This window comes from Girardinichthys multiradiatus, chromosome 12, assembly GCF_021462225.1.
Source record: "Girardinichthys multiradiatus isolate DD_20200921_A chromosome 12, DD_fGirMul_XY1, whole genome shotgun sequence".
Lineage (NCBI taxonomy): Eukaryota > Metazoa > Chordata > Actinopteri > Cyprinodontiformes > Goodeidae > Girardinichthys > Girardinichthys multiradiatus.
The window spans coordinates 33606952-33621127 of NC_061805.1; the positions used below are offsets into that span (position 1 = coordinate 33606952).

Sequence of the window (14176 nt, forward strand, 5' to 3'; positions counted from 1 at the left end):
GAATTACTCGATTTTTTCCATTTCTGTCCTTGTAGGGAAGGACTGGGGAGCCATGTTTTTCTTCCCAAGCTATTGGATTCCCTTTTTGGCAAATTACAGGCTTACTAACCTTTGTTCTTGAAAATCATTTATTGAAAACACCTTAGCAAATTACCCACTTAGGTTAATAAACTCAATGTAGGGTGGATTTGTACTTGAATAGACAAGTCTTGCTGGTCTTACTGGTGTCTGCGGGTGTTTGGGGAGTGTTCACACCTGTCCAAGTATCTCCACACATGATGAGAGATATTGCCGTGTTGGAGGGTGTCGAAGGGTGTCCTCACACACAAAAGAGACCACCTGGTAAAAGGCGGACACACCAACTTGCAGCACCGCTGGAGATTGCTGTACTGTATAAATATTCACCAGAGCCCTGAGAAAAGAAGTTAAAACATCTATTTTAAATTAAATAAGTTGCTCTTTAAATCCAATGGTCCTTAAAGTATTGTTAATATTGTGTGAAGTAGGAAGGTGTATTTTTACTGACGTGATGAAGTTCTCAGTGTGGACTGCCGCTTGGGCCAGGCTCTGAGGTGGAGGAGCCATAGCATCAGTCTGCAGCATCTTGATGTCTCTACGCAGTGATGTTATCTGGTTGTGCACCGCCTCCTGTCTCTGGACACGCTCACACTACACAGATACACACACATATATCAGTAAAACTTTGCAGACTTATCCTCTAACATGTTATTTTGCACACTGAGATGAGTTGTACAGTGACAGTGATGTTTGCGGCTCCCTGACACAGCTGCCCGCCCTTTCCTTTACACTCCAGGGCCATGTTAACTTGCTCTGGTCGGTTCTTGAAGAGCAAAGGAAGGCCCTCCAACAGTTCTTGCTCCATTGCCACCTGCTGTGCTTCACGTGCAACTGCAACCCTTACAACAAAGTGAAAAGATTTAGACACGTAAATTTCTTAATACAACAAATTGCAAGAGAGTGCAAAAACATGCCTAAATGTTTTTGATATGTACTTACCTGGCCTGGTCCTGTAAAACCCTGAGGTCCTGTTGTACAAGTTTAGCAGAAGCTTTAGAGTCAGTGAGGCAGGAAGGGGGAACCTCAGCCACTGGAGCCTGAAGCTCCTGGAGCTCAGGAGCTGGAAGGGGAACAGTGTGCTTCTCCAGGTTGGACATGATGCGCTGTCGTGCTGGATTTACAGATAAACAGAACATAGATGTTAAACAGATTTCATTTAAGAATGTTTTAGTATATACAGACACATATATATATATATATGAATGGATGGAAGAATGGATGAACGGGCAGATAAGACTGACAGAACCAGGCTTAAATAAATGTGTGAATAAATGGATGGATGGATAGATGGACAGATACAACAATGCATAGGTGGAAATGTTTTTGAAATACTATCACACAGATTCATACCGTTGCTCAGGCTGGTGTAGTCAGTGAAGCCCAGGTTCTGGGTCTGCAGGAACATTGGCTCACTTTGCACCTTCTCCCATAGAGACAACACCTCTCGCTCATCATACTGCAGACGCTCCTGGTCCAGGTACTCAAGCCACAGTTCCTACAACATAACATCCTGTTAGGTTGAGCCATGAGCCATTATAGGTTTTGCACTGCTGTTGTTGGGGTTTTTTTCAACCTGAATGAGGACTCACTGACCTGCTGCTGCTGCATGACCTGTGCCAGTCTGTGAGGCTCATACTCTGGTGGAAGAGAGGGAAGGTACACCTCCTGCTTTTGCAGAGTCTCATCATCCAACCACAAAGCAAACACACCAAACAGCCTGCAGGCGAACAGTCAGTAGAATAACAGCTTTAAACAACAGTGGTTATACTGTGGTTATATCATCTGGAACTTACCTAACAAGTTCTGAGTGGAGCTGAGGAGAGGTGAGGTAAGGTGGTTGGGGATTATTGGGGCTTTCATCGTCCTGGCTCTCTGATGAAGGTGTAGGTGGTGATGGATGTACCCTGAGAGCCTGGCTGGCTATATGGTGGAAATCAGACACCTCTTGTATTCTCTGCCTCAGATCTTTTAGCAAAGCAACCTGAGAAGAAGCCTGGAAAAACCTTCTGCCAATGCAGCCCCCAGCAGCCAGTCTGGTTGGGAACCAGGAAACAGAAATGTTTGTTTTTTATTTCTCTTTTTTCCTTCTTGTACGGTTTTTTTTCCATATGGAAACTCATCTTACCCGTATTCTGGTCCAGGCTGTCTGAGATAGAGTTGCAGGAATTTCTGCCAGATGAGGGGAAGAAGGGGGTGGTCTGGTGGTGTGGCCAAGGCTTGACAAGCCCATCGATACACCTGGAGGCGCTGCAGAGACGGGGCTACAGGCAACTTCAGTTTCTGCTGCGCCTTCTAGCTCAGACACAGAACACCATTGTTATGTATCACAGGTTTAGGACACATTAACCCACTTACCTTCTCTAGTACAACTAGTACAGTAAATATCTCCATTATGTTAATATTTTGCATTTGAGTAGCCAAACATTAGAGCTAATATTTTAAGTGGTCTTGATCAAGAGATTTTCAAGTTTTCTGAAAAGCTTTCAAAGTTCTTTTGACTTTGTCTGCTTTTTCAGGTATCTGTAGTCCAGTTCTATAGGTCGGGATCAGCTCAAGAGACCACAAATAAGTCTGTTATAAAACTTCTGCAAAATTTCTGTATCTTTGAATGTTATTAGTCCGGGTCAAACGTTTACTTCTGTTAATTATGGTCATAAATCTCATTCATTTTGGTTGTGTAATGGTTAATTTGAATAGTTGTTTTTTTTGTCAGTGTGAAGTGACTATTTTGCTAAACTAGGTGCACAAGTTCAATATACGCTCACTGGCCACTTTATTAGGTACACCTGTCCAATTGCTTGTTAACGCAAATTTCTAATCAGCCAATCACATGGCAGCAACTTAATGGATTTAGGCATGTAGACGTGGTCAAGACGATCTGCTGCAGTTCAAACCGAGCATCAGAATGGGGAAGAAAGGCGATTTAAGTGACTTTGAACGTGGGATGGTTGTTGCTGCCAGACGGACTGGTCTGAGTATTTCAGAAACAGCTGATCTACTGGGATTTTCACGCACTACCATCCCTAGGGTTTACAGAGAATGGTCCGAAAAAGAGGAAATATCTAGTGAGCGGCAGTTCTGTGGGAGCAAATGCCTTGTTGATGCCAGAGGTCAGAGGAGAATGGCCAGACTGGTTCCAGCTGACAGAAAGGCAACAGTAACTCAAATAACCACTCGTTACAACCAAGGCATGCAGAAGAGCATCTCTGAACGCACAACACGTTGAACCTTGAGGTGGATGGGCTACAGCAGCAGAAGACCACACCGGGTGCCACTCCTGTCAGCTAAGAACAGGAAACTGAGGCTACAATTTGCACAGGCTCACCAAAATTAGACAATAGAAGATTGGAAAAACGTTGCCTAGTCTGATGAGTCTCGATTTCTGCTGCAACATTCGGATGGTAGGGTCAGAATTTGGCGTCAACAACATGAAAGCATGGATCCATCTGGACTTGTATCAACAGTTCAGGCTGGTGGTGGTGGTTTAATGATGTGGGGGATATTTTCTTGGCACAATTTGGGCCCCTTAGTACCAATTGAGCATCGTGTCAACGCCACAGCCTACCTGAGTATTGTTGCTGACCATGTCCATCCCTTTATGACCACAGTGTACCCATCTTCTGATGGTTACTTCCAGCAGAATAACGCGCCATGTCATAAAGCATAAATCATCTCAGACTGGTTTCTTGAACATGACAATGAGTTCACTGGACTCAAATGGCCTCCACAGTCACCAGATCTCAATCTAATAGAGCACCTTTGGGGTGTGGTGGAACGGGAGATTTGCATCATGGATGTGCAGCCGACAAATCTGCAGCATCTGTGTGATGCTATCATGTCAATATGGACCAAACTCTCTGAGGAATGTTTCCAGTATCTTGTTGAATCTATGCCACGAAGGATTAAGGCAGTTCTGAAGGCAAAAGGGGGTCCAACCCGGTACTAGCAAGGTATACCTAATAAAGTGGCTGGTGAGTGTATATACACATACTAATACTTTGTTGAATCTCAATTGACTGTTGAGAAACCAAAGGCTTTCTGTTGCCATCACTGGCATTATTCAGGCTGGATATTTGACCGCTCTACTTATCAGAAATAGCAGTGTTTAATTAAAATGTTTGGGTTTTCAGGCACAGACCAATATTTTAAACATAGCTGAAACATTTCTATATAGCTGGGGTAACCACAGAAAGTTAATGTTTATCTGCTTTAAGCATTCCAAATCCAGTGTTAGGTGTTTTCAAGTTTAAATCACTTAAACCAAACTGTCAACCTCAGATGAAAGGAAACTGGTTTGGATCAGAACCAACCTAGGAAAGCAGGGCAGTAGCTCATCATAAAACTGGAATATCCTGGAACACCAGTGTCATTGTCCTCACTGAAGCAAGTTAAACAACAACATCAACATGGAGAGGGTAAAAAACAAGAAAGAATTGTAGCTTATTAATTATCAGCAGAAAATGTTCCGAGTACCTCAAAATTCTTTAACTAAACCTCAATTCAGCAAATACTTGAACACAGTTGGGTGTTTTAACGTACAATAAATGCAAATACACATCAAAACTGGTTTTGAAATAGTTCTTGAATGGCGACAACCTAACCCTAAAGAAAATGGGGTACGATTGAAAGCCAGGTCCATGGTAGGAAAACATCCGGTGACATGAGCTCTACCATTGCTGATAAGAGGAGTGATTGTGTATCCAGCCAGAAGTACAACCCCACTTCAAATGAAGTCGGGATGTTGTGCAAAACGTAAAAAAAACAGAACACAATGATATGCAAATCCTGTTCAACCTATATGCAATTAATTACACTACAAAGACAACATATTTAATGTTCAAACTGTAGTGTTGTGTTAGTAGTGTTGGAGTGTAAAGTGAACCACAACTAAAGTAAACTACAAATACTAGTTTGAGAATAAACATTTCACTGGAACTTTTCAGTGTGCATCTACCTTTAAGGCTTGATCAGGGGAGATGCTGGGCTCAGACAGCAGCTCATTCTCAACACAGCGTCTCAGCTGAGACTCTTCCTCAAACATGCCCTCCGTGTTCAGGACGAGCCACGCAAACCAAACCTGCAGTGAACAGCAGCGTGGTCAGGACTGTGACAAATGACCATTTACAGCACCTGCAGGGATTGTTGCTTTGGGAATCCTTACTTCTCCACTCAGGGACTGGCCGTCGATGAAGGATGGCGTGGCATTTCCAGCAATCCAGCCAACCAGGGAGGAGAGCAGACCCCGATCTCCATGGTAACCCAAAGCATTCTGCATTAAGCATATAAAGAGAGAATATTCAAAGATCCTTCACCACCACACTAGCTAAGCGTGGTTTATAGCAATACATTCATCTCCACCACTCAAGAAACTATGAATTATGTAATTATTATGTAAACACTGCAAATACCTTATACTGCTGGTACATCAGCTTCTGCACACATTCTTGCTGGTGGTGAATAAAGGCAGCACAGCAGATCTGATCCATGAGGAACAGGACCGTTTTGTCACGATACCACAGATTCTGCTGAGTCAAAATTCCCACCCAAAACTCCAACACGGCGGCGGCGCCAACACGATCGGGCCGGGAACTCTCCACCACGTGACTCTGATAGAAAAATAACAAATAAATGTCTTCAACGTCTTACAGATAAAAAAGCATTTTTCTTAAATCTCCAATATCCTTGTTATAATTAAATAAAAAATCCGAGGAAAAATCAAGACCATAAAACCTAAAGCTTGTGTTTAATAGCATAAGACATTACTAACATCTACCCAGAACCAGTGCAAATAATTCACTCACTCTATGCACAGTTATTTTCATCAAGGGCATGAATGTCATATTTCAAGCTTATGATCATTTATTTGGGTTGCTTATGTGAATCTATTCTGGATCTTCTCTAATCTACAAATGGTAAAGATTTACATATAGGCTCAAATATTATACCTAAACATCGAGTATTGTTTGGATAAATGCCTGTTGGCACCACCACACCCTTTCTGAAGACACCAACAAGCTTCTAGTATGATTATGGCTGGATCTTAGACGATTTCTCTTGTCAGAAGTGGCAGAGCTTTTACTAAGTTGGTTTCCTGACACATACCTGGATTTTAAGCATAGTCCACACATTTTCATGATAGCTGAAGTTGACGCTTAATAATTTGTATTTTATTCATTCCAAAACCAGAACCAGTTTTGATGTGTTTTCCATGTCCTGTTAAAATGAACCATTGTGTAAAGATTCAACTCTGTAGTTTTAGATTGGACCAAGCATGCTAATGTTAAGCTTCTGGAAAATGTTTGGTTTATGCTTAAAAACCAGGTCTGCGGCAGGAAACCAACCAGTTCAAATGAACGCTACCAGTTCTACAAGAAAAAGTGGTCAAATATGCTAGATGGTTTTTAATAGCCACAAAAAGCATCTGGTCCAGGTGCGACTTGTTAAAAGACACAATGAGAGCAATATTAGTAGAGGGCTATAAATATAGGCATGACTGAATAATTTTGACCCAATGTAGATTAGACCCTAAAATGTGAAGTTGTACACCAAATTCCTTTTTTAAAAATCATTGAAGTTGTTTTCCGTATCATTGGTTTACTCCAGAAAAACAATGGTTCCAAACCATAATTAAAACCCGAAAATTAATGACAATCATGCCTGTGGTGATTGGTAAACGTATGTAAATGTATGACTGGAACTAAACATTGCATTTTCTTGACAACTTCAGATCCATAAAGATGTACCTGAATAACGCTGTTGAGCAGACGGACATTGTCCCCGTAGTTGGTTCCTGTGAGCAGCGGCGCCACCCGGTGTGTGACCTGCTGCGTCACACCTTGAGGACATACACTGTCGTACTGCAAGAACAGCTGGATGCAGCTGACAAAGCTGGGAGAAGACGACAGTTGTAGGAAAGGATGTTAGTTTGGGAGAAGATGCAGCTGCAGCCTCCACATGGTGCATGAAAGATTTTCCTGACTTACTGAGAGTTGTTCAGGAGGTAGAAGCTCAGAGGGTAGGTTGGTGGCAGGATGTTATCCAGCAGACGCACAGCTGCTCTTAGGTAGCGAGACTGAATCAGACTTTTTAACAACTCAACTCCATCCGTGCAGAAATTTTCCAGACTGGAACAATAAAGAATACAAATTACAATTAATTCAGCCCCTGAAAGTAAATCTCACAACACCTTTGGGTGGAAACAAACCTGTGTCCTACTGTTGTCATGGCAAGTGACAGGTAGCAACCAATCGGGAGGCCAGCTTTTACAGCCCTGAGAACAGAGTGCATGCTGGGAGCATGAGTAAGTTCTGGAGGTGGGTTGGAAGCCAAGGCTGGGACCGTCCAGCCTCCTTTGGGGGTCTGGGCGTTACCATGGAGCTTCAGCCTCAGCAACAGCTGCCAAGCCCACTGACTAAAGGATGCTTCTTGAGACACGCCCAGGCGAAGAACGCTGGCTAGATAAGACACCTAAAGGCAGGAAAAAAGGAGAACATTTTGGAAATAGGAAATGAATTTAGTGAAGAAGCGGTTTGTAAAAAAAGAGGGACGTGTCACCTGTTTAATTCCCTCGGATATGAGGCCACTGTATGGTTTGTCTGTGAGGTATTTCTGATAGGATTCAGCCACCAGCAGAGCTACCTCACTGTGGAGGACAGAAGCCAGCGCCAAAGAACCGTCCTGCAAAGTCCGAAAAAATTGTAGACATTTCAACACTCCCAACAGGTTCTCAAAAATACTTAAAAAACAATTCAGTGCACGTGGGACCACCTGAGCGTAACCCCAGTTCAGACCCTCCAGGATAACACAAGCCAGTCTGTTCTCCACTGCAGAAAGCGGGTTCTGGAGCAGCCAGGCTCCAATCATGGATATTTCCTCTCGCTGCGGCTTCCACAAACTCAGAGGAAGTTCCTTACAAAGGTACAGTGCCATCTAAAACACATAAAACCAAAACTAGTAAATGTAACATCTGAGAAATTTTACAAATCGTCAATTATGACAGAATTAAATTGAAACAAATAATCATTAATCTTGCATTTGCAGTTAAATAATAGAGTAGCTAACCATTCCCACAGTCTGGATGGTGTCTCTCAATCTCCCCAGGAGCACAGACATGATATAGGGATGGGCTGTTGCTATGGCAGCCAGCAGCTCCCTCCCCACCTTAGAGTAAGTTTCTCTGGTGGACATACTAACATAGGACACCTGAGAAAAACCAAGAAAAGGTAAGTTTAAAGGAAGATATTGCTCTTGTTGCTTCTTAAATGAGAAGAGATAATCATTAACCAGAGTTATGTATGCAGTTTAGACTAAATTTTATCAGTTGTACTGAATGCAAGTAGAACAGATAAGAGGCTCACTGTTTATGAAAATAGATAAGAAAAATCATTTTAGATATTCTTGGAAAAAGAATAAATTAATATTTAATAAGCACGAAGAGATCTGTTTTTTCAGTCAAGGGTTTTCATAAGCCTTGAATGTTTTTATTTTTATCATGTTATAATCTTAAAGTTTTATGCATTTTATTTAACTTTTATGTGATAAACCAATACAAAGTAGTGCATAATTTGACGTGGAAGGACAGGCCAGGCAACGTAGGAGGATTAATCATTGAAGAACCTGCATCCAAGAGGCCCAGGGTAACTCTGGAGGAGCTGTGGAGATCCACAGCTCAGGTGGGATCCATAAATTTGGCAAGAAGAAAGTCATTGCTCAAAGAAAGTCTTCTAAGTCTTGTTTGTAGTTTGCCGTAAGACATGAAGAAAACTCCATGTGTGGTGGGAAACTACCACTGCACATCACCTGAACACATCACATGGTGGTGGCAGCATCATGATGTGGGAATGTTTTTCTTTCAGCTGGTCAGAGTTACTGGGAAGATAAATTGTGCTAAATACAGAGTCATCCTCGAAATCCTGTTCTCCAATTAATGTGGCTGGAGATTGAGTTGCTCTCCAAAAAAGAATAAGCAGAGATTTTGGTCTAAAGATGTACAAAGCAGATGGATACATCCAGCCTGAAAGACTTGGAGCTGTAACTGCAGCAAAAGTACAAAGCACTTGTGCATTACTTTGTGCTGGTCTATCACAATAAATGCTAATTAAATTTCCTGACGTTTGTGGAAGTAAGTCGACAAAATGTGGACGGGTTTAAGGGCTCTTATTACTTTTGAGAGGCACTGCATGTATTCACATCTGTTCATGAAAAATCAACTTGTTCTTCTTCAAAATGGGTCATTTCATTATGAATCCCCTTCCCATACCTGGTAGATAAGCAAAGTTAAGGTTGTGATGAATGCAGGGTCAAAGTGCTGAGTGGGTGTCGCCATGTGTGCCAGTGCAGTGAGGAGGGAGATGCCATCAGAGCTGTTCACTTCACACAACCACCCCTCAAATCTCTCCTGGTGCTTCAGGTCTGGAATACACACAAAAACATCACAATGACAATTCATGCCGACACAGATCACATCCCTTCAGGTCCTACAGCAGGAGAAGTTCAAAATGTATTCAAAGTTAAGTTTGACATGGAAACTGTGTGGCTGTGCCAACGCATTAGTACAAAGCGTGTTGTATTTAAAGATGGCGGGGTTTGGAGAGGTCACATCTTGAGCTGTGTATATAATAATACCTCTGAGAGCCTGAATGCAGGATTGTGTGTCACCAATAGTGTTGAGAGTTTCTAGTCCTGCTGTTTCTGCACACTGCATGACATAAAGGACCTTCCAAAGCATAGAGCTGGACAAAGTCCCGTAGGGCATTTCAGACATAAACAACCATATGCCCAACCTGTGAGAGGGAAAAGATAAGAAATAAATCCTAAATAACCATTTCCAAGCTGGGACAAAAATCTAAAGCACTGCTTCTCTCACCTTTTGTTTCTTAGAACGTGTAAAACAGCTCTAAAGAAGAGATGATCGTATTCCAGCTGCAGTTTTTCCAGAGTTAAGGAGTAAACATGAGAGCTGGATCCACCAGCACCGGTCACACTCACATACTGGGCCCAGTGGTCACTGACGTAACACACCGTCATTCTGAAGGACACAAGGGACGTAAAACATTTTAGTCATCGTAATTTGTGACACCAATTCTTACAACAAGGAGAGCGAACGTGTAGAATTTGCTCCTGTGACTCACTGACCGGATGATGCGTCCTATTCGTTTGACGAGTTGCCTGTAACGCGCTCTGTTGTAGGTTTGGAGGCCAAGGGCGAGAATTTCAATGAGCGAGGAGGCAAAGGCAAAGACACGCATCATCTTCTGACTGGAGCAGGCCTGAGGCTCGTACAAACCTGGAGGCAGAGCGGTGTTTCAGCTCGTGTGATCAGTGGTAACAGTTCTGGCATCATCTGCATATTCATTTTGAGCTTTTACTAATTTGGTTGAAAATCCAACAAACAACTTCAAGGCTTGTTTCTTTTTTAACTGGCTGCACAATTTTGAATTTACTGTTTTCTTCAATCCACAGATAATACAATACATACATGCTCAAATATATACCTAGACCCCCAATCACATTTAGATAGGTGTCTTAGCAAGTTGCGCATTGAGCAAATGTCTTTTGTAGCCAAAAACAAGTTATTTTACCACTCTTCTTGTCAGAATTGTTGGAGCTTATTGAAACTAGTTGGATTCCTGGCACACATCCGGTTTCCAATCATTGTCCCCACATTTTCAACAGGTTTGAGGTTGTGTCTTTGCTAAAGCCATTACAAAAGGTTAAAGCTAGCCTACTTTATCCAATTAGTTAGTTAGATGATGGTTTGGACCATTCTCCTGTTGGAACACGCAACTGTGTCAAGGTTCAACCATCTAGCTCTTGTCAAACGTCTGCAGTGAAACAGTACCAGAGATTTACAGCATGATACGGCCAACGCCATGCTTTACTGCTGGTACAGTGTTCAAAGGTTTGAAAGTCTCACCACAGCTCCTCCAAAAGCTTAATCTTTGTCACATCTTATCGTAAAACAAGTGACAAGCCAAGTTGGTTGAAATAAAATCCTCCTTTGTTCAACTAAGCCTGAGTCAAATAGAGTATCAGTTAAAACGTATTGGTAAAAGCCCCAAATTAACACGACATTCGTACTCATGATACGTGTAGGTGATAAAGTATCTGTTTTGTAGCTGTACAACTACGACACAGAGTCCTGTCTGTGTTGAACTTCATACCCTGTTTGCTCATTCCCAGCATGTGTGAGTAGAGCTGCTGGAAGGGGAACTGGCTCAGCAGGGAGATCAGATCTTCCTCACAGAGCAGCAGCCAGCTGCTCTCTGGATCCTCGTCCTGAACACCATCAAAGTAAAAAATCAGAAACCACATAGTTCATTTCTTTGTGAATGATCTGGAGAAGCTTCATCTGACGCTTGATCCGTTTATTTTTTCAAAGTAAGAAGAAAAGTATGGGGTCCTCCCTTTTCTTTAATGTGCGAATAGCTGTGTAAATGTAAAAAATAAAACATAGAAATAAATAAACAGATAAAATCAAACACAAGCAGTCAGTAACTGTATCATAATATGTTAAAAATACATAATACATAAATTAAATGAAATCAGTGTAAAGAACATTGTTCCCATAAAATGAATTAATAACATACTGTTACATATTGAGACTGCTATCCTTTTCAGATATAATATTTTAATTGTTTTATATTTGAGGAGAAGACGGACAGTTACCTCCTCTCCACCTTCATCAACCAGGGTCCAGTTGCTAGACCCAGGTCCTGAAGCTGCAGAACTTTGGCTCTCACAGGGCTTCATATGACCCAGAAACTCTGCACGGTGCCTGCAAAATTAAAAAATAAAAACAGAGGAGTGATCAGAGGAGTATAATTGTCAGAGCGATTATGCAGTAACATTGTTTCATACAGAAAAAAATCCAATCTCTAATTTCAACACATTTATTTAGTAGGGGTAAAAATCCTGCTTTAAGAAATAAAAGCTTTTACCAAAATCGTTGCCTTTCTTATCTGCACTGCTAATAATTCCTCTGAAACAAATGTAACTGCAGCTATTTTATATATAAGTTGATTGTTTTATGCTGATCAAAGTTTCTAGGAACTTATATTTTGTGGCACAAATGTGATAACAATAAAAGTGATGATAAAGTTTTTATGTATTACTTCTTTTCAGTCTGTTTTAGTTAACTGTATGGCTGTGACTGCATGTCCCAGCTGCCATTGCGATACAAATACTGCTCTTGAATAAAATACCCATTTTGAAATTGGCTTCTTCAGGACACCAGTTACATGAATAAGGGTGATTTTCATCACTAAACTGCACACAGTAACTGCATTTAATCATATTTTCGAATTTATTGTTGCTCTCATGAAACAGAGGAGAAAATAGTCAAAATAACAATCCCAGCAACACAGCCAGTTATTTAAGGTTTCAAACTTCATCAATAGGAATTTATTGTTGTCAGAATAATTCAAAATTCTTATCATTAGAAATTTTTTGAGATAAACTATAGGAAAAATGCCCACCCCTACTTAGTAATCCATACGTTTCTGTTTCCTTGTGGTATAAATAAGATGTGACGCCGAGGTCTGTTAGTTTTAGCCACTGGCCAGCAGGCTGGGCAGGGAGTCAAGTTTACTTTGCTGCCATAGAGGAGGATGGGAGGAAAGGTCAAAACAATTCCTCCTAAGCTCATTGTTAGAGAACTAATGCAAAGACTAACATATAGGGGTCACCAAAAAAAGGGTTTTAGGGCAATATACATAACAGCTGGTTGTTTGGGAGTGATGCCAAGACAAAAAATCCTTTTGTCCTACCATCATAATCATAAACCTGTGGAGTTTGATAAAGCTACTGGGACAACGTGTTTTGGTCATATGGGTCCAAAATGCAGAATTTCTGCAACAAATACACCAGACTGGTCTCCTGTGAAACAAAGGTTGACTGAAAAGTGTGGAAACCTTTACTATTTGTTACAAATATTTTAATCTAAAGTATTTATTTCTATGTTTACTATCTATGGTTCAGTTTTTCTAAATGTTATTGTTTTATATACCTTTACATATATTTCCAGTGATGCTTCACTACACAATTGAGTTTTCCTAATTTCTTCACCCTCTATAATTGTTCAATTCATCTTTTTTATTATTTCCCTTAGACTGATCATTTTTAGTGTCTTTTTATGTTAGTTTTTAAACTCTTTACACCACTTTGTATTACACCTATTTGTATGAAAGGTGCTCTACAAATAAGTTTGATTAATTGAAAGTTCAGTCTGCCAACATGCTGTAGATCGTTTTTTTTTCCTATTTCTCTGTGTGCTCCAACCTTGTGAAATCTTACAGGATAATTAGGAAAAGGAGGTTGTACAAAATATAATATAATCTGCAATGCCAATAACTGTGGCCACTGAGTTTGCTAAAAACGATTATTTCCAAACCTGAAAAACATGTACTTGTACAAAGGTTGAATATTTCTAAATTTTTTATGTTAGATTCTCTAAGAATGGAATAGCAAGGGGTTTCTGCACATCTTTACCAGCCAGGCTACTAAATGTGGATGGCAATGTATACCTAGGTGGATAAGAACTGCTATTGAAGCTCATATTTACCTGGCAGGCGACATTAAGATGGCTAAGGCTTGCATAAAATGTTGCACTCCAGCAATGTTCCCCAAAACTTGAATCTGGTGCAAATAAAAAGAAAGAAAACTCAACGCTTCATGAAAACACCGGTAGGTTAAAAAACAAACAAATGTGTGTCCTTAATTTACCTGAAGGAATGGTGCCGCCCACTTTCCCACCCCAGCAGGACAGCAGAGAAGATGGCACAGCAGGTAAAGGTGCTCCCCAGCCCTTCCAATACGCAACAGGACAACAACCTGGCAGATGGTTGATCAGAAACAACCATGAGGAATGTCAAAAACAAATGATTTCAGCTTGTAAAAGTGGTGCAAAAATGTGTTTACCAGCCTCTCCAGCCACTGATGGATATCTGTCTGGAACTGTGCGTCATCAAGGACTCTACGTGTGAAGCTAAAAAGGACGCTGATGGCCTCTTTTAGAGGCTGGAGAGAACAAGGCTGGGTTTGGTTTTCAGAGCAATCTAAAAAATAGAAAACGACTTTATCTCCAGTTCACATTAGTAGT

General features: G+C 41.1%; 1 protein-coding gene across 1 annotated transcript in view; it reads right to left on the reverse strand.

Moving 5' to 3' along the window:
- Positions 1-14176, reverse strand: part of epg5 (ectopic P-granules autophagy protein 5 homolog (C. elegans)) — a 36883-nt gene that overhangs the window by 18836 nt on the left and 3871 nt on the right. Inside the window, exons 5-30 of the mRNA XM_047381355.1 lie at positions 13996-14132; positions 13801-13908; positions 13640-13713; positions 11746-11854; positions 11241-11355; positions 10213-10363; positions 9944-10105; positions 9703-9860; positions 9338-9489; positions 8140-8280; positions 7846-8007; positions 7633-7755; positions 7283-7545; positions 7062-7202; positions 6822-6966; positions 5487-5684; positions 5240-5347; positions 5033-5155; positions 2204-2370; positions 1872-2111; positions 1672-1795; positions 1429-1573; positions 1018-1189; positions 755-917; positions 527-669; positions 256-412 (exon numbers count right to left, since the gene is read on the reverse strand). Of these exons, the coding sequence (XP_047237311.1) occupies positions 256-412; positions 527-669; positions 755-917; positions 1018-1189; positions 1429-1573; positions 1672-1795; positions 1872-2111; positions 2204-2370; positions 5033-5155; positions 5240-5347; positions 5487-5684; positions 6822-6966; positions 7062-7202; positions 7283-7545; positions 7633-7755; positions 7846-8007; positions 8140-8280; positions 9338-9489; positions 9703-9860; positions 9944-10105; positions 10213-10363; positions 11241-11355; positions 11746-11854; positions 13640-13713; positions 13801-13908; positions 13996-14132 (3881 nt within the window). The remainder of the gene's footprint in view (positions 1-255; positions 413-526; positions 670-754; positions 918-1017; positions 1190-1428; positions 1574-1671; positions 1796-1871; positions 2112-2203; positions 2371-5032; positions 5156-5239; positions 5348-5486; positions 5685-6821; positions 6967-7061; positions 7203-7282; positions 7546-7632; positions 7756-7845; positions 8008-8139; positions 8281-9337; positions 9490-9702; positions 9861-9943; positions 10106-10212; positions 10364-11240; positions 11356-11745; positions 11855-13639; positions 13714-13800; positions 13909-13995; positions 14133-14176) is intronic.